The sequence below is a fragment of the Acanthaster planci genome, unplaced genomic scaffold (assembly GCF_054643075.1).
Source record: "Acanthaster planci isolate LZ-2023a unplaced genomic scaffold, COTS_SCS Contig11, whole genome shotgun sequence".
NCBI classification, from domain to species: domain Eukaryota; kingdom Metazoa; phylum Echinodermata; class Asteroidea; order Valvatida; family Acanthasteridae; genus Acanthaster; species Acanthaster planci.
Window position 1 is genome coordinate 166936 of NW_028257635.1, and position 20268 is coordinate 187203.

Here is a 20268-nt window from a genome sequence, read left to right on the forward strand (position 1 = left end):
GTGCCTGTTCATTCCGTATATGTAGATGCTTCGCTCTGCCCAATGCAACGATGACTGGTTCCCGATGCGACGCACGTGCACCGTAGAAGAAAATGCAGTTACCACTGTGCATGGCGGGGCGCGCGCTACATCGCTGAATGGCAGGGCGCTCTGCATTGTCAAGTTCGACATCGTAAACAGGACATGTAGACACACCAATGTGCCGATTCAACATCGTAAACACACGTAAAACACGGATGAGAAAGAACATTTCTGCAGGTTAACTCACAGGACTTTAATTCTCTTGTCCGTATGGGTATTTTTGGTGTTCAAGAGTTTATTTTGAGATCGCACTGTTCGTATGTGGAGTGATACGAGCAGCGCGTTTCCCCTAAAATTTTCTGCCATTAAAAGGAGGTTTGTTCCCCTTACAGTTGCACACAGTGCATGCATCACGCACGGAGTTTTGGCGAGTTTCCCTTCTTGGCAAGTGTTGTGCATTATATTGTGTGCATGACCTGAATGTTCCGTTTTTTTTTTAAATAATATCATTGAACGTAAATAAATATATTGATTAAGGTAGGTTTTATTAACTTTCTGTGGCAATTTTTTTTTTTTTTTAACTTTTGTAATGCAATGGAATTGGAAATTGTTCAGGCTTAAAACTCAGCCCAATTGAATAGGCCAAGGCCTACCCCATTCGACATGTTCAATCAGCATGTGCTCAAGATCGGTTTATATATTTATTTACTGTGAATCAACTAAACTGGAAGAGAAAACTCTTTATCTTATGGGACAGGACTCAGTTAACATGGTTTAAAGTAAAGGCAGCCAGTATTTTAAAAAAAAAATGTCAGGCCTGCTCAGGACAGGATTTTTGGAGGGATATCACTCTTGCTATATGCATTTTTCAGCCAGTCACATTAAAGTCAAGCCTCGTCTCAATTTGCTTGTTCTTGGCCAAACTGCCAAAGGAAACATGCATTAAATTCTTATTCATTTTTATGGTATTTGCTTATCACATAACAATGTCAATAATGTATTTTCTTAAAATAAAGTGGATATGAGAAATCTGTTCAAAGGCATTTGTCATTCTCAAATATGTTGAAGGGCTGTTGTATACATGTTTTCTAAAACCGTTTTTTTTTTTTTTCAAAAAAGGCAAAAACCTCATGAAAAAAAGGTCAGAAATTCACCAGAGAGCATGTAAAATAGCCACAGCTAATTACAGGGCCCTTAACAAGGCACTGGATCCCGGCCATAAGGGACTTCGCACGTTGCGCGCTCATGTAAAACGTAGGTCCGTCGCTCAGTCTTTTGGAAAGGACTTTCCACTGAAGTTCGCTGCATCCAATGAAGATCGACAATCCATTGGCATTGTATATTCGGGAGTTTTTAGGGCCCATTTGGTGGCCATTTTTGGTGGTCCTACCATCAAACCTTCCAAAATATTTTTATCCATTTCTCTGAATTACTTTTCTTTACTCAAATCCTGAACCACTTGTTTGGTTATATCTTTATCGGCATACAGCTAATTCTTTTGAGAATCAAACTTCTTGAAATTTTGATTCTTATCTTTGCATGTTGTTCCAAACCCTGTGCCATGTGGTGGTTATTTCCCCATCCGACCCAGTGATCTTTTTTATTCCAACCCAAACCATGTGACCGCACTAACTTGTTTAACGTGTGTGACTGACGGGCCACACAGGTCCACTTGTGGTTTACTAAGCCTATTGTATTTGGATCTTTGAGGCAGCAAGTTCATAGAATTTATGGATGTCATCTTATTCACTGAAACTTGCAGAAGATATTGGTACTTTGTGGAATCAACTCCCACCTTTGCCGGCTTGGTAAATCCTCAGAATTGTTCGGCACTTGGTGGAATCGAATCCATCTGCAAAGGAATGGAACATTTGATAAAATAAAAAAAAAATGTAATCGTGATTCTGATTCCAAATTAAGAATCGATTCTACCCAATACCGGCTAGGAATCGCCCAAGCCTAGCTGTCAAATATAGAAATAATTTGCTAGATGGTGGTCATATCCTTTATTTAGAATTAGCCTAGCAGCATACGTGTACTTCTGAAGTTTGTAAAGTTTGTCCCTATGTGAAGACAATCTTTCCCAAATTCGACAGCAGTGTTAAAAATGGGACAGAATAAATGCATTAAAAAGAAACTTGAGCAGGGATGAAACTTAACCGGATTTATCCGGAAAAAATGTTCACAGATTTTTTCTTCTTAAGTTCATGCTGTAAACAGCAGGCCTGCCCACTGAGCTGTATAATGCTCTATGGTTGCGTACCACTGGTGCATACACACGAAAAAGTATTTGCAGAAAAAAATCAGTTAATGACTTACTGAAGGCAAATTCCAGACAGATTGCCAATTTTGCTGATTCCCCTGCAACTTGTGTAATTTGGTTCCCGGACTTAAGATTCTGACCACCTCCGATATGAATCCAATACGCGGTCACCAAAATAGATCTATCACCTGATCATGACGTCATTAGAGACGGCACGTGATTGGTCAGCTGATTCATGAGATCTGAATTTAATGGAAATACTGCATTGCCAACGGAAGTATATTCCTCCAGGTCCTATCAACCGTTTGTCAAGGCAGAATTTTTAAAAAATCAAATCCTTCCCAAATATCCAACGGGCAATGCTGTCATTATACGGCAAAACATAACGTTTGTCATAGAAAGTGCATTGACTTAAAATATTGATACTGGACATTTTGCCTTTTGTTAAGTTTTGCCACTGCCACTTCCAACTTAGATTTCAAAACCCACATTCATCTGGATCTTCATATTACAATTTTAATTTGAACTCTCCAATCAAGTTCCAGAAATATACTTATATATTTATATATAATATAATATATTATATATATTCGTGCAAACCTCTGAAAGACTCGTTAGACCAGACGAAGGGAACGGGGACCAGTCTATTTTAAAACCAAGAGGAATTCCTCCTGGTTTTGATCATGATGATGTGCAATCTATTTTTGTGACGACGTATAGCGGACCTTAGATTCATCGGAGATAGTTAGAATCTTTTGGTCTGGAACCCAGACTACAACTTGTGCTGACTTTTCACAGTAGAAGTAGGGAACCAGTTTTGTTCATGCATGATGGTTTCACACGTGATTCGTGATGCAACATGACGAATAACAATGCAACACCTGGAATCAAAGTGCTTTTCTTTTGGAAACATTTTTGTTGGAACTTTAGGCAGACACTTGGTAGTTTTAGAGCAGAATGTAGCGTCTGAAAATTGGGCATATGGACATGAAGTGTGGCAAAGATTTCGGACACAATTTTTTCCCGTCCTGGCGCGGGTCGGCCGCTAACATGCAGCCGAGTAACGTTAGGCCTTACTGCCGGTAGAAGGTATGGTGTACGATAACCCATCCAAACCAATTTCCGGAGAGAAGAAATTATCCTTACCACTTGTATTTATGGTTTATGACATTGACAAAATTATTGCAATCCAAAATCAGAAATGATTCTCAGTCACAGATATTTTCCATTCTGTTTCACTCTTCAAGTAGACCTAGGCCAACATTTATAAAATCTGAGATTTAAGTTGCAACTTTTTTTCCTAAATTTAAGTTTTCTTTTAGTCCATAGGCCTAATTGGTACCCTTCCATTTAAAAATTGTTGAAATTATTTGTCATTTATAAATCTTGTCAAATAAATGTAACTTAAGGATCCCCATATTAGCTCATTAGAAAGCTGCTAAAGTTTGTGGCCCTTGAGTGGACTACCCCCCCCCAAGGCCAGCCTCAAACTGGACCCCTGTGGCACTCCACTAACAATACAAAATGGGTTGGAGAATTCCTTATTAACACAAACTCATCTCCGCTTAGATAAGTAACTCGTAAAACAATTAATTGCAATTTCAGAACATCCAAGTGACTTCAATTTACGAAGTAAAATGTATTATGATTTACCAAATCAAACACTTTACGGAGGTTGATAAATGCTATACCATAAAGTAATAAAGATGGTTTATTCCAATCAAGCAGTTCTCTAAGTGACAACTAAAATAAAAGATCTCATGAAAATGCTATGGCAACATTTTGAAATGTGTGTAAATTACCATCCAGGTGAAAAGAATAAACAATATTACTGCAAGTAAGTGACCACTACTACTTAATGAATGTGGACAAATCTGTAATGTCCGTAACACTACAAATGTAATGTCTGTCACAATCATGGCTCCGGAGGGTGTATGTTTCATCTGTTTCACTAAATTCAACTTTATTATAATTTAACATTTCAATCTGTAGGTAGATTGGTCTGTGTGCTTAAACTTACAGACTTTTCAATGAATGTAAAGGCATGCAAAAAGTTGTGTCCAAAACTGTAACGTCTGTAACAGCTAACACAATATGCAGTAAAAAGCTTTCACACGGTTTATACTTTAGGGTCACTTGTTTATGATTCCATTTTAAGAGTTGGGAATAAAACAGCTGTGCTATCCTAATGACCTTTCGAAGTTGCAAAATTTTCTGAAATGTAATAGGACCCTCTTCTGGTCACTCACAGGCCTGAGGGGCACATAGTCGTTCACTAGTGACTGAATTATGCCAGTCCCTATGTGTTTTGTAACACACCTCTGTCCAAAAATAGAGAAATTAAACTTTTCAGTGTAGTTAATTGTGAATCTTTCCCAAGAACTATTTTCCCGATTTCTTCCTCGGTAACAAGGGTAAATCGAGGTTTTCGTGGCAGCAGTATTATGATCCGCGTCAGACACCACCACCTTAAGTTGGATAATGAGATTTGACAATCTGGTAAGAGGGTGCCATTACCAGTTAAAATTGTTTGAACATTACGCTTGTGCTGTCTTGACACGCATTCCAATTGGAATCTATACTTCGAACATTACGCGTGGGCGCTGTCTTGATGCACAAATTACTTTTATTACATGAGATACCCCCATCTCTACCCTTTCAAATGTTGGGGGTTGTGAATGGATGTGAACACATGTAACTGCCCCTTTTTGAAATATCAGTGTGTCCTGAATAGAAACAACTCGACAGCTGGTCTCAGAATTTTGTAGGGGAAGGGCATAAACAAATCTAAATATAATTCCTCTTTGAGAATTTAAGGGCAATTGAATAAAAAAAAAGTGACATATCCCTCCCTTTTTTCAAGAGGGTCGTGAAAAGATCCAAATACATGGGGGCCCCATTTTTGCATTTTAGGAGTAGTGAGTGGATCTAAATACATGTGAACCTCCCCTTTCTGAATTTTAGATGGTTATGAGCAGCAGCTGAGGAAGTCAAAGCAGGCGAGGGAGTCAAAGCAGGCGAGGGAGTCAAAGCAGGCGAGGGAGTCAAAGCAGGCGAGGGAGTCAAAGCAGGAAAGTGAGTCGGAGCAGGAGAGTGAGTCGGAGCAGGAGAGGGAGTTGGAGCAGGCGAAAGGGTCGCGGCAGCTGAGGAAGTCAAAGCAGGCGAGGGAGTCAAAGCAGGCGAGGGAGTCAAAGCAGGCGAGGGAGTCAAAGCAGGCGAGGGAGTCAAAGCAGGCAAGGAAGTCGCAGCAGGAAAGTGAGTCGGAGCAGGAGAGTGAGTTGGAGCAGGCGAAAGGGTCGCGGCAGCTGAGGAAGTCAAAGCAGGCGAGGGAGTCAAAGCAGGCGAGGGAGTCAAAGCAGGCAAGGAAGTCGCAGCAGGAAAGTGAGTCGGAGCAGGAGAGGGAGTTGGAGCAGGCGAAAGGGTCGCGGCAGCTGAGGAAGTCAAAGCAGGCGAGGGAGTCAAAGCAGGCGAGGGAGTCAAAGCAGGCGAGGGAGTCAAAGCAGGCAAGGAAGTCGCAGCAGGAGAGTGAGTCGGAGCAGGAGAGTGAGTCGGAGCAGGAGAGGGAGTTGGAGCAGGCGAAAGGGTCGCGGCAGCTGAGGAAGTCAAAGCAGGCGAGGGAGTCAAAGCAGGTGAGAAAGTCGGAGCAGACGAGGATGTCTGAGCAGACAAGGGGCTTGCAGCAGCTGAGGAAGTCAAAGCGGGCAAGGGAGTTGGAGCAGGCAAGTGCGTCAGAGCAGGAGATGGAGTTGGGACAGGCGAGGGGGTCACCGCAGCATGCAAGGGGGTCACAGCAGCTGAGGAAGTTAAGGCAGGTGAGGAAGTTAAATGCAGCAAGGGAGTCAAAACAGGCAAGGAAGTCTGAGCAGGCGAAGAAGTTGAAGCAGGCCAGTGAGTCGGAGCAGGTGAGAGGGTCGCAGCAGCTGAGGAAGTCAAAGGAGGCGAGGGAGTTACATGTAGAGCAGTCAAAGCTCTCGAAGCAGTCAAGGTACACCAGCCAGCTCAGAAAACATGGTAAATACCAACCTTGTGTGAAATTTCTTGTTTTGTGCTTGTTTCGTGTCTTGTTGCAATGAGTTTGAACACAGTGAAAATACAATTTTCCCTTTTAATCATCTGGATTTGGTTTAACTGCAATTTAAAGCCCATTTTCGCAGTGTTAAGTTGGCCAGGTTCACTACAAAAAAGTTTACTGCAGTTTTACAGGTTTTTTTTCCTAAAGCCGTGTTCGCATTGGACCTTTTTTTGTAAATTCTACGGAGACTGTTGTCAACTTCACCAAATCAAGTCCCATCCAGACAGCCGGTAAACTTGCTAAATTGTTAAGTGTCAGACGTAGATTGTCAGTTTATCCCTTCACAGTTTAACAGGGCCCACTGAGCAGTGGAAGACTTCTGCGGTTAGTTTTACCCCCGTGTGGACAGCCATAGCAATGTAAAATGTGCTTTCTGATAACATGTTTCCATCAGCAGGCCATCGATGGGTGATCTCCAGCACACTAGCACCCACAGACATACATGTACATGTTTACTGATGCACAATGCAACGATTGAGGCCTGACTTTCGTTATGCATATTTTAGTGATAACTTAGCCATACTTCCGGGCAATTCCATGGTAACTCACATTACAAATAATGGGTACTCAAAGAGGAAAATGTACCCATATCTCTGCAAGTGTAAGAAGCCACAAGATTCTTTTTTCACCATGGGTAAAGTGGACATAGACCAGCTAACTCAAATGAAAAGGAAAAATAAAGGACAAACACGTTGAGATTCTTAAATCATATAATTTCGGTAACTCGCAATACGAAAAAAGGACATTGTCAATTTTATGAAAGCCTCTTTTGGTGAAGTCTCCTCATATTAGATATTCTTGATGAAAGTTTTGCTACCCCCAAATGATAATGGGTCATGACTTATGAATTAACAATATGAAACAGTGAACTGGTTACGGTAACTGGCATTACATTATGTTCATTCAAACAGCCTGGAACAAATTGATGGCATACACCTATTCTGATGGCTCTGTGTATTGGTTTAGTGCTTTTTAGTCAGGTGGCTTAATGAAATTACTGTTACAGGGTAGTCTTCGCTCAAGAAGTCAGTGATTTATAGTGGATCTTATACTGCATGCTCTTGAGTTAAACCACAGCCCCACATCACTGTCACAAGATGTTGGTGTGAAAAAGTGCCAGCTGAGGTGTGACGCTACACAACAATCCAACTATCCCTCTTAATCACTGATGTCTCGGACAAGACTGACAGGGTGGATAAAGCATAGATGCTAAGCCCTCCCAACTCTGGTTGGCTCCTAGGGAGCTGTGTACACTGCCAAATCTGGTGCTTTATCCACCAAAGTAATGGTAATCTCAGAAGCTATAGCAGAAGATATCTGGAGCAATTGTATTATTGATAAACTTTTAATGGCAAAACGAATCTTGCCCTGGTGCAAATTCATGTAGGGTTAATTTGAGTACCGGTATCACAAGAATCTTATATTTTGCATCACATAACAGTCTAATCAAATTTTGTTCACACTTTTCATCGAATTTTAACCTTGCAAGTTTTGCGATGAAGAATTTTTCCCACCGTACAACAGTCATGCATGAAATTAGGCAATTAAGTTTCATATGGACTGAAGCAGGATGCCAATACGAACATATGCAAATGAAGAAATTTCATGAAGATGTTCAATTGTACCTTTCGTGGGTACTTTTCAGAGAGTTTAATTTTTTGGATACACCTGTATCCTTTCGTGACAGGAAGATGGTACAGTACTGTACATGTAGCACTGACTTGTATAACATGTACGGTACATGCATACTATGAATATTTTTTATCTTTTCTTAAGGACACTGAGATTGGGATTTCAGGCTATTCATGGTGACAGACGACTAAGATGGAAAGCTTGCGGTAAGCACCATGCAATATCTCTTTTTGAGTCTGTGTGGTTCTGATAAGAACCGGAGAGGCTCAACGTTTCGGACAGTGTGCTCTGTTGGTCGTCAGGAGACTGAAGAGATGCCGACAGGGAGTGGGGCTTATATGCTGGTTGGAGGTACTGGAGTGTGACGGATCCTGCTGTGTGGTCAGGTGGAACGGTGGATCCTCTTGGGTACTGATGCATGTCAGTTGGTCATGGGCTGTGGTGGGGGAAGTTTGCCTGGGTATAGGAGACCTTGGGCGGGGGGGGTCTTAGGGTATAGAGGACCCATCAGACCGGGAGGTGAGGAGGGGCTGCCAGATATCGCTGATGGAGAAACCGATGTCTTGAGGTACGGTGGGGTGCTTGGAGATTTCCAAGGCTTCTCTAATGCGTCTTGGGTACCACTGTTCAATGTTGGCGATGAGGTGGGCTTCTTCCCAATTGATGGTGTGGTCTTCGGCGTGGGAATGTTTTCTTACAACACTGCAAGGCACCTAGCCAAGATCCTTCGCCCCCTAGTTGGCAACACCCAGCACCACATCAAGAACTCAGATGAATTCTCGTCCATCATCCAAGACCTCCGGCTGCAGCCAAGCGACATCATGGTTAGCTTTGATGTCGTGTCACTTTTCACCAGCGTTCCCACCTCAGATGCAACCACCATAGCAACAGACCGACTCCAAGCCGACACCAGCCTGAAGGACCGCACCGACCTCACCCCCAGCCAGCTTCAAGACCTCCTCACCACCTGCGTCGAATCTGCCAGCTTCAAGTGGCGGGACAAATTCTATGAACAAACAGCTGGAACCTCCATGGGATCCCCTATATCCCCGGTTCTGGCTGACATATTCATGGAAGAGTTCGAGCAGACCGCCATCGCCACAGCAGACCACCGCCCCAAGATCTGGCTCCGGTACTTGGATGACACCTTCGTCATCTGGGAGCACGGACAAGACAAGCTTCAACTCTTCTTGGACCACCTCAACGGGCTTCACAGCAGCATCCAATTCACCATGGAACAAGAGCGGCATGGCAACATTTCGTTTCTTGATGTTGAGGTGTCCAGAAGGGAGGATGGCAGTCTTGCCCGGCGGGTTTATCACAAGCCCACCCACACCGACCGGTACCTCAACAGCGCCTCATTCCACCACCCCAAGATCAAATCATCGGTCAACAGAGCCCTCATCCGCCGGACTACAACATATGCGACCAAGAACACCTGCGCCAGGAACTCCACCACATCTCCATGGCACTCCAACGCAACGGATACCAGCCCCAGCAGATCAAAACTCAAGACCCAAGATCAAGTCCCCCTCCCGGCTGTCGGGTCCCCTATACCCAAAACCAACTAGATAAGGCCCCTAGTTCTGTCACTCTCCCCTACCTAGGACGTACCTCCCACCACATCCAACGTATCCTGAGCAAGCACAACATCAAGGTGTTCCACACAACCCCCCTCAAGATCCAAGGAATGCTGACTTCTCACAAGGATCGGCAAGATCCACACCGCCGACCAGGTGTATACAAGATCCCCTGCCAGTGTGACAAAGTGTACATCGGAGAGACTGGTAGGGACCTCCCTACCAGGATCAAAGAACACAGAGCCCATGGCAGAAAGGGGGAATATGAGAAGTCAGCCATCATCAAACATTCCCACGCCGAAGACCACACCATCAACTGGGAAGAAGCCCACCTCATCGCCAACATTGAACAGTGGGACCCAAGACGCATTAGAGAAGCCTTGGAAATCTCCAAGCACCCCACTGTACCTCAAGACATCGCATCAGCGATATCTGGCAGCCCCTGCTCACCTCCCGGTCTGATGGGTCCTCTATACCCTAAGACTCCTCCCCCCCCGCCCAGGGTCCCTTATACCCAGGCAAATTTCCCCCACCACAGCCCATGACCAACTGACATGCATCAGTACCCAAGAGGATCCACCGTTCCACCTGACCACACAGCAGGATCCGTCACACTCCAGTACTTCCAACCAGCATATAAGCCCCACTCCCTGTCGGCATCTCTTCAGTCTCCTGACAACGGACAGAGCACACTGTCCGAAACGTTGAGCCTCTCCGGTTCTTATCAGAACCACACAGACTCAAAAAGAGATATTGCATGGTGCATCTTAGACACTGAGTTTGTAATCTTCATCAGTCAAAACTGGCGGCAGGTTGTGGGTTTGAGTCCAGCGAGGGGTCATATGGTGCATGTGACCTTGGGGAAAGCACTTTGCCACAAATTGCCTCTCTTGACCCAGGTGTATAAATAGGTACCTGTGACGGCAGGGCAGAGATGTTTGTTGTGATTAAATTAGCTTCGTTGCACCTAACAGGCTGCATCAAGCTGTAGATACTCCTCAGGGAGCTGGGATGGTATTTGGAATGTTTCATGGACCAGGTGATCAAGGGTGTTACTTTGGTACCGAACTGCGCTACACTGTGGATGTAAGAATGCAGCACACTTTCAGGACTCATGAACTGCTAACAAACCACTGGAACGCAGTATAATATTGTTCAATAGGCACAGCACACACTTAGGCTGCCTTCATTGCAGCCTAGTGTACATAACACTTCATCTGACTGAGTTTAGCGTTCCCTAGCCCAATTATATCTAATGTTGCTCATGTTGCTAGAAACTGTGCTTGTAGTCTGTAACTCACATTCCATGGTGGTAACTTGCGTTACATGGTAACTCGCGTTATACTTTTGGAAGGCCTTTTTTGACCTAATGGCAGTGTTTATTTTGGCAAACATTTTGTAACAGAATCAAGGTGTACTAAATTTAGAAAATCTTCATTGCCAACAAATTATCTCTACTGATTTCCTTAGAATGAAAAATATTTCTTGTTTAGGTAACTCGTGTTACATGGCTGAAGTGCTTAACTCTTTGTGTGATGATGAAATATTTTGGAAGGTGGTGTCAAAATTTCCTCTTGGGAGATTGAAGTAAACCCAATTTGCTTCTCTAAACTGATTGAAAACAGTGCTAGGCATATTTTCACCATTTAAGAAATTTAAATTCAAATTTAGTTAAGCATGTATTTTAGCAGTTTTGATGAATACAAAAAGTCTCAGTAGTGTTTTAGCTATATTTTGCAAAATATTCCAACAATTGATGTAATTCTTCTTCTTCCTTTAACTTCAGCGTATGGGTAAAACATAATTACTAACTTTGTTGCAGTGTGATGAACTTGAAATTTTAGTGTCATGTCCACCTTGCCATGGAATTGCCCTTCTACAGTTTTCTGCTTCTTCGATGATCTATGCAATATGGGGAAATCTGTTGCATGATAACAAGTACGATTTTCATGGAGGAGGACTGGCTTGCCGTGTAACACGCAAGAATTGCCCAATGGGCTTTTCGAATGAATAGACGCTGACAAACGCAAAAGAAAGCTTGTTCTGCGGGCATGCTAGGTTTGATGCTGCACATGCATATTAACAACATCTGGTGGATCATGGTTAAATTTGTGTCGGAGGTCAATTACATGACGCCCTTGTGAGATTTTGGGAGGACATGCCCCAACAAAGTTTCTGTGAGCCGCGAATGTAACGTGCGGATGCACGGAAGAATTACTGCTGTGGAATGTTAACTACTGCACACAGTATCTTTTGACAATTTTAAGTCCAGTGCGAACGTGGCTTTAGTCGGCTGGTAAGCCAGCAATTCAACAGGCCTGCTTTACCACTGACTAAACAAGCTGAAAGGGAAATGCAGGAGCAAATAAGGAGTAAATCTGAAAAATAAACATGCACATGTATGAGGTGACCCAAACAGTAGAACGCTCCAAATGTATGGTCGTAGAATAAATTTCTTGAAACAAAATATCATTTCAAGCAGAAGGATGGACTTTTTGCTACACTGTCAATTTGTAATTGTCTACTATGGTTTGGTATGAATGAACAGCCAGTCTAAATAGTTACAATATGATGGGATTGGACTGGAGGACTATTAACTTGTGGAGGAGTATGAGCACTTACACAGGGGTTCCCCTCAGTTCCTGGGTGTTGCTCTCTCGACTCTGCTGCGAGTGGGGGTAGGACTCAGCTGCAGGGCACAGGTACCCTACCACTCAGAAATATTTGCACTTATTGCGATGGATTCAGTGCGAATATTTCTTCACGAACGGTGCATCCAAAACGAATGCCTACAAAGTTAGGGAGTTAATAAAGTCTTGCGAAATATGGTGAGAAACGCTTCTCAGTGTGCCAGTATTCGTGAGAGTTGAATGTGCCATTTGCGAACGCTTTGCGTGTAATGACAACAACTTCTGTTTGTATCCGGCCACCATGGACACTCTGCGTCGCCACATGATGATGCCGCCATTTCCTCGTGACATTATTGCAAACACTTTGTGAATTGTTAGGCCCATTGAGTATTGTATTGCTCATCATTTTTGTCTTTAACTTTGCAGAAGTCTTCTGCTTGCAAATGTGCTGCGTACACTTCGCGAACGCTTCTTGCCGGAAATTTCATACTCCTAACAGCCCATGTCAGGGACATGACATGCATGGCCATTTGCTCGGAATTGACACAATAATTGGCAACCTATTTTACAGAAATAGGAAAGTGAGAGCTGTACAAACACATAAAATTGCAATTTCAGTGATAACGACATGGTACCCAGAGTTATTTATATGCAACCTAATGAGAGCCGTTGAAGCTACCCATCGGCTTTGTTAGACTTGGCAAGATTTTGACTTGCTTTTTCTAGCTTTTTCCTGAGCTTTTTTCAATGCCTGTATTCTTTTCTACGCATGTAGGATCTGTGCAGAATGATGTAGGATGTCATTCTTTTATTGTTCACTTCTTTCAAACTAATTACTGGGTTTTTACGAGTATCTTTCAATGTTTTTTATTGATATGTAATTATGTTTATTATTTATTTTAATTAATTGTTTACATGTGCTTTTAATATGATTAACAATTTTAGGCTAAGTAAAAAACCAGACATGTGATTGTGGCCAAACACGGAGCTTTTCAAGTGTCTTTTATGCCACAGTCAGTGAAGTCATCATGTCATTGCAAAAAATATATTAAATATTTAAATATTTATAAAGAATCAGTGGATGACGTCATCACGACGTCACTTCACATCACGTCACTTCAGATGTTTCATGATGACTTGATTTTTGTTTATGTGTTTCAAACAATCACATTTTTTATGATGTCATCATGACATCACACCGTTATCATGAATTGTAGTAGATAGACATCCTCTTTGATGGATTCCTGTATGCATGCATTCTGCTTGCGTTCCGCTTGCATTACAGGAAAGTAAAAGTTGCAATCTGACAATGAGAGGGCAATTCGTCATGGTGGATGTACACCGCAACACATTTTATTTTAGTACAGCAGACAGGTGATACAATTGTGCCTTTGATGATAAAAGTTCAAACTTGAAGTATTTCATGGTAAAGATTTTTGGTTATGGGGACATTGCAGATTTATTCTATGACAATGGCGGCCATTGTTTTCAAAATGCATTTTTGTGTAGGTGTCTGGCAGAAAAAAAAAATACATGTAATTCCTGCCTGAACAGAATAAATTCCTTCAAAAATTTGAAAGTGCTTTTTTTGTGTTTCCCATATTGTAACTGCCATTATATGGTGAAGGTTGCTAACAATTGAACAGCCTTTTTTCTGGCAATCAAAAATGATCTTTGAGTTTGGAATTTTGTCTGAATATAGATATTCAGATAAAATTTGTTACTAGCCGCATATTTGAAGTGGGATAACTTCACTTTCGTTAAGCATACACACTTTACCAAGTGGAAGTAGAAAGGGTAGCAGCTTATTGGCACACCTGACACATTGTTGCCATAGTAACCCATGATATTTCAAGACAGGGTGTTTAGAAAGTCACAAGTGGTGGCTATGTGAGGCCACCGTAGAAGTAGACTGTTGCACTGTGTCTGTGATGGATGCCACCCACAAATCTGGGAATGCTGTCTTATAGGAATTCCAAATTAAAAAAAAGTGGGGATGAACTCCACGAATCTATGGTGCCCTCACGCAGACACCACTTTTGACTTTGTAAACACCATTTCTTGAAGATGGCATCAGTTACTATGGCAACAATGGGCCGTGTCTGTTGATATAATGCTCGCCTCCATACTCCCACTTGTAAAAGTGTGTAATGCTTAATCAAGGCGAAGTTTTCACACTTAAAGCGTGCGGCTAATAAATTGTGTACGAATTCAGAGAAAATTCTAAATTCTGATTCATTTTTATTGCAAGAGAAAAGCTGCTTCTCAGTTGCCAACAAAATTCAACACATAATGGAAGTTAAAAGGAAACCCCCAAAATTACTTTTTAAAATTTTTGACGGATTTTGTTTCTGTGCAGGGAGCTACATGTACATGTATGTTTTTTCTCTGCCAGAAGCGTAATGGTAAAGGCGCATTTTGGAATATGGCCGTCATTAGTGACCAGAGCTAAAACTGTGATGTCCCTGTATCCAGATGCGTTTCTATTGACGTGTAGATGAGTGTGTACCAAGTGTCATGTTTTTATCAAAAAGTGCACAAGTCTTCCCTATATTGCACCTATCTGCTGGGTTATTTAGATTTAGATTTGTTGACGACACTAGTGGTGTGGAAAAACAGTTGTTGGGAACTTGATAATTTTATTGCTTCAAACGAAACTATGCGAGCAAAATGGCTTGTTCTAAACAATTGACACAAACCAATTTGTCTATCTTGACAAACTCACATTTGACTTCCATGCCGTCTTCAGTGTGCCAGAGTCTTCCTGTGAATTTGGTTTTAGGTCAAAAACTATTCTCTGGTTTCTGGTTATCACTAGTTGGATCCAAAAGTGACATGGGACAAGGCTTCTTTCCTCACTTTTAGTTGACCATGTCACCATGTTTTGTGGCATCACGTCACATTAAAATACGCAGCATCAAGATTCCAGCTCAAGCTTGGCAGGTTTTGGGCACCGTTTTACATCGAATTAAAAAAACTTATTTTGGTGATGCATATACACGTTCATGTCTAGGACGCACTGACCAGAAATCAGAGAATTTGGGGGGGGGCTTATGTAGTTTTGTTTATATTTCTCCTTTTGTTGGTTTCATTTTACCCTTCGTGTTATTAATTACGACGGCAAAAAAATTAACACGTTGTACATTACTTCACTATAAACCTCAGAGGTCATTACTACATGTAATTTCAGTAGGCCTATCATAAAGTTTGTCCAAAATGGGTGGTCAGGTGAGTCAAACATAAATACTTGAAATTTTGAAAAAACAAATTCACTTTTCATCAAAAAGGGGAACGTGAGCCATATATTTTGATTTTAATTTAGAAAAATGTAGTAAAGGATATTGTGTCACATTTTTGACATTTGCAATTTTTTCTAAAGAAGGATGTTTTTAATGAATTCAGTAAAGTTTACCTTTCTCTACCAGAAATCCATTGGTAACTTTTTTTTTCGTCGACCATGTGGCGGCCATCTTGGATTTCAAAATGGCCACCATTTTTAACCTAATTTGTACCATAAATTTGGACCTGATTGTCATATGAAGTCCATTTTGGTGGCAAACCCTATGTTGATGATGGCTGCCATCTTGGATTTTTAAAAATGGCCGCCATTTCAGACTTATTTTCTGTTGTAACTTCAGACCTGATTAAGACCATGTCAGACCATTTTAAGTCCATTTTGGTGGCAAACCCCATGCTTGCTACACCAAAGAACCCAAAGAAATCACTGTTGACCTGTTAATCACTTCTTTCCGGGTGACTCGTTTTCGAGCACCGAGGCTTTATACACTAAGCTCGGACTCCGAAACTGGACAAAAGACCAGGCTGCTGGGAATTACTGACATTTTTTCACTCTCAATAGTAGAGAAAATCCAGCCTTGTTCTGAAACCATGTACCAAGGTTTGGGGGCATTTAGAGCGAGCGGATTATTACCGGGGACAAAAGCTCTTTGCCACCGCAGTGACAGCCACACAGCACTGCTGCACGCTAATCTGGTTCCCATTGAATAGAGGTCAGCAGTTCACTGCTAACGGTTTCGTGAACAAAAAAATGTTACGTAACACCACACAATCTGGGCTGTTTTTACAAGGCTGCAGGCCTGGCTGAAATACTCGGGCATCATTGAAGGTCAGCTGTCAATTTAGAGTAGTGCCTAAAGATTTCTGCCCGTGGGTGTAAAAGTCCGTTATTGAAATGACGAATTTTTAAAGAATTTTGAAAACAGAAAAAATGATAATTATCCCAGCCCAGCATCATCAACATTTATAATGAACCCGGCAGCAAGTGGTTAATCAAATGGCAGCCGTCATGGATTTTTCAAAATGGCTGCCATTTTGAATTTCTTTTAACATTTAATAATTACATTACACCTGAATGCCAAATCAAGTCAATTTCTGGGGCATGCCTTTGATATGAGGACACCCAAATTTATTATAAAATATATTATTTTCAGCCTATCAATCCTTAATGTATTATTAATATTCTATTAATCCATGTTGTTGGCTGCCATCTTGGACCTTTCAAAATGACCTCCATTACCTTACATGTAATAATTTCGTAATAATCCATAATTTCGGTCCTCATTGGTACATGAAGTCAGTTTGGAGGTGAACCCCATGTTCGTGATCCAACTAGGAATGCAAATAAATCTTTGCTGACCTGTTAATCCTAGATCTTGGATTTTTTTAAATTACCACCAGCTGGGATAACATCACACTTACATGTTTTGGAACATTTGTCCTTATCCGAGCTTAAGGGGATAATTATTAATGCCCAATCTGTAGGCCAGACGGGATAAGTGTTCATACTGGTAGCAGGCTATGGGCTGTAATTGTGGCACAGGTACAGTCTATGTTTGCAGGTTCGGTTTGGGTCCAAGAAGTTCTCAGAGAATTGGCAGGGATTTTTATGAACTGATATTATTCTGAAAGTCTATATGCTGGCGGGGTTAACATTAGGAGAATAAAATTCCCTGATTTGTCCCCGATGAATTTTAGGCTGCCATCCATTGGGAGTAGCTGCTCAACAATGATATCCTTGGGTTCCCAGGTATCATCAACATAGGGTTTGCCACCAAAATGGACTTCATATGACAATCCGATCCAAAGTTACATGTATGGTGCAAATTAGGATAAAAATGGCAGCCATTTTGAAATCCAAAATGTCCGCCACACGGGAGATGGAAAAAATGTTACCAATGGATTCCTAGCTTAGGAAGGTAAAATCCATTGAACTATAACAAAAAATCCTTCTTTAGCAAAAACAAAAATGCAAATTACATAACCGCCTATACTATGCGTGGTATGGCCTAGTTTGGGCCCAACAAGAAGACCCCCCCCAAAAAAGACATCCTGGTACAATTTTACAACCTTTCCAAAGAACGCTGTGGGTTGCATGGTAAATCATGGCCTTTAATTTGTCTTTTTTCAGGTGCTTGTCAACTTGAGAAAAAGCGCATGGTGTGGTCAAAAGAGGATTCATGTACAGTTGTCAATTATTTCAAAGAGTGGGTTCAAGGTGAAGGCCTACCTCGTAAGTAAAATACATTTTTGTTCATTTTACATGTATGCATTGCACTTTCATGAGTATAATTAAATCACCAAGTAACAAATTATTAAAGGGAGCTGGAACTCCTTTAACCAGTCCTGGAATTGCACATGTATGATCCACTCGGTGGTATTCATGCTTTTCATTTGTATGCATAACACAATGTGGAGGCGCAGATTTGCAACTACATTTATTTCAGTATAAGCAAGTTCAGTATTCCAAATGCTTATGTACACATGTGCACCAAGTTGATGACATTTGTTTGAAACCAAATGTGGCAGATAATTAAATACAAGTCTGTTAAGGAGTTGGTGATCACATATGAATTCCGTGCAGTTTTTCATGCTATGCAAAAAGATGATAGAAACTTGTTTGGACAAAAGTTTGGCCACACAAGACAGGTGAAAACACTTAAACCATCTAAATGTTTAGTTCAGTATAGAGCACTGATGCAAGTAAAAGGCCACACAGCGAGCTTCCGGAACTTTCGCATGGCCACCCTATGGGCAATTCCATTAAGTGGACATGACCCCCCAAATTACAAATTCATAATTGGAAGCAATTATCCATCAAACATGTCAAATGTTGATGCATATATAGTTCAAAATTTGTGGAACAAATACATATCACTGAATTGTTGCAGAATTTTTGGAGAAGCTATCATATGAAGTGAAAGATTTTTATTTGTTTCATTTCAATCAGACCGTCCATGTCTATGATTGTCAATCGTGTACAAAACGTATGGGAGGCCTTCCAAAAAAGTTAGAGTACAAACAAAAGAGGACAATAGGAACGTCCATGATTGCCCCAAAAACATGTTTGCGTGCGCGTGCGTTTGTTGCAAACATCTTGTCAGCACGATAACTTTGAAAATACTTGATGTATGCACTTAAGATTTGGTTTTTGAGTTCCCCTTGGTGGTTTGAAGAAGCCTGTTGATTTTGGGCCCCAAAGGTCAAGGTCACAATGGCTTAAACAATAGAAATCATGTCAGCACAATATCTTGAGGAATACTTGATGCATGAACTTCAAATTTAGTTTGTGAGTACCTAGTTTCATGAATTGAAATTAGTGCTGGATGAGTAGCTGTAGTGAGTAGTAGTTACTCGAGTACTCGCAGAGAAACTACTCGCAAGTAAGTTGTTTCACATCAGATGAAACATGATGTTTTTGCGTTGGGGTGATATTTGCCCTACACTAATCGGAATTAACACTGTATGCTCAGTGCTTCACCACCCAAGCGAACGCTGAAAAAAAAATCACTCGGCCGGGACTCGTGCAGACGTCTTAACCAGTCAACCACCGAGCTAATGGTGTCGGCTGGCTAGTTTGGACCCCTGGCTGGTTTAAATTGGGATTCAATGTCTGCACTAAGACTGCACTAAGGGTTAAGAGGTCTGCACTAGTAAGCAAGAGGTCATGGGTTCGAGTCCCACCCGAGTGATCTTTTCCAGCTTTCACTGGGGTGGTGAAGCACCTATCATACAGTGTTAATTCCCATGGACATGAAACATGACAAACATTAAATGACAATACAGCAATGGATGTACTGCTGTTAAGCACCCTGTGAGTGTGATTCTCTTAAGTCCGTTTAAAGCTTGCACAAATCTTCTAGATTGTCATTTGATATTTCTTAATTTCTATTTTTTGACATATTGTAAAGGAAATATTTTAATAAAAGAAAGTTCTGGGTGTTTTGAAGTAATGTCATTCATCCTTTGAAAGATAAAATTTTTGCATACTGTACAAATTTTATAACCACATCATTAATCACTTTGGGGTTATCAAGTTCACGTACCTTGGGTACAATTTAACACAGTATAGTGAGACACTAATTTACATCAAAAGTGGGTTTTAAATTTGTTTAATCATGTAGCCCTGGAGTATTATGACCTATTTATCATTTGTGCTTGGCCTTAACTACCGCATAAAAGGGTGACTTTCCTTTAAGTGAAACATCACCAGTGGCACTAGAGCTATAGGAATGACTGGGGCACTCAAGAACTCCTGCACATAGGACAGCTTCATGTATTGTACCTCGGGGAGGGGGCGGACCGGCGGTACAAGCCAAAGGCTTGCTGAGGCATTCTGGAAGAATTTTTGGGCTAAAGAGAAAGGCAATTTGCAATTTTAACTATGTTTTTCCTATTTTTGGCTCGCCACAATTTTGGCAGCTCAAGGGAGGGCTTTTTACTGGGGGGGGGAGGATTCTGGAGCACTATTTTGGTGCTAAAACGAGAAGGCAATTTTGTTGCAAATAGTTTTCTCTTTTGTTTGGCTTGTCCCAAAATTTGTTTGGCCGCCTAAGGTTGCACAAGGGGATTAAACCCCTCCCTACAGATCCGCCACTGGGGACCTTTTCGGCATAGCATTTCCCACAATGAACCTTTCCCATGAAATATTAGACACGGCGCACCTGCGCTTTACTGAGTTGGTTGGCTGTGTGAGTTGTGAATTCACACAGCTTGCCTTGAACAAGGAGCTTAGTCTCCGAAAGCTTGGCGCAATCCAATTGCCTTGAGTGT

General features: G+C 41.6%; 1 protein-coding gene across 8 annotated transcripts in view; it reads left to right on the forward strand.

Moving 5' to 3' along the window:
* The window catches only part of LOC110990123 (uncharacterized), a 184459-nt gene that overhangs the window by 136614 nt on the left and 27577 nt on the right, over positions 1–20268 (forward strand). For 6 of the 8 annotated variants that reach the window (XM_087131747.1, XM_087131746.1, XM_087131753.1 and 3 more), the window contains 2 exons: positions 5249–6295; positions 17627–17728. In XM_087131747.1, the coding sequence (XP_086987873.1) occupies positions 5249–6295; positions 17627–17728 (1149 nt within the window). Of the gene's footprint in view, positions 1–25; positions 909–5248; positions 6296–17626; positions 17729–20268 lie in introns of those variants that run through there. The other 2 variants (XM_087131750.1, XM_087131752.1) reach the window with 2 other exon arrangements.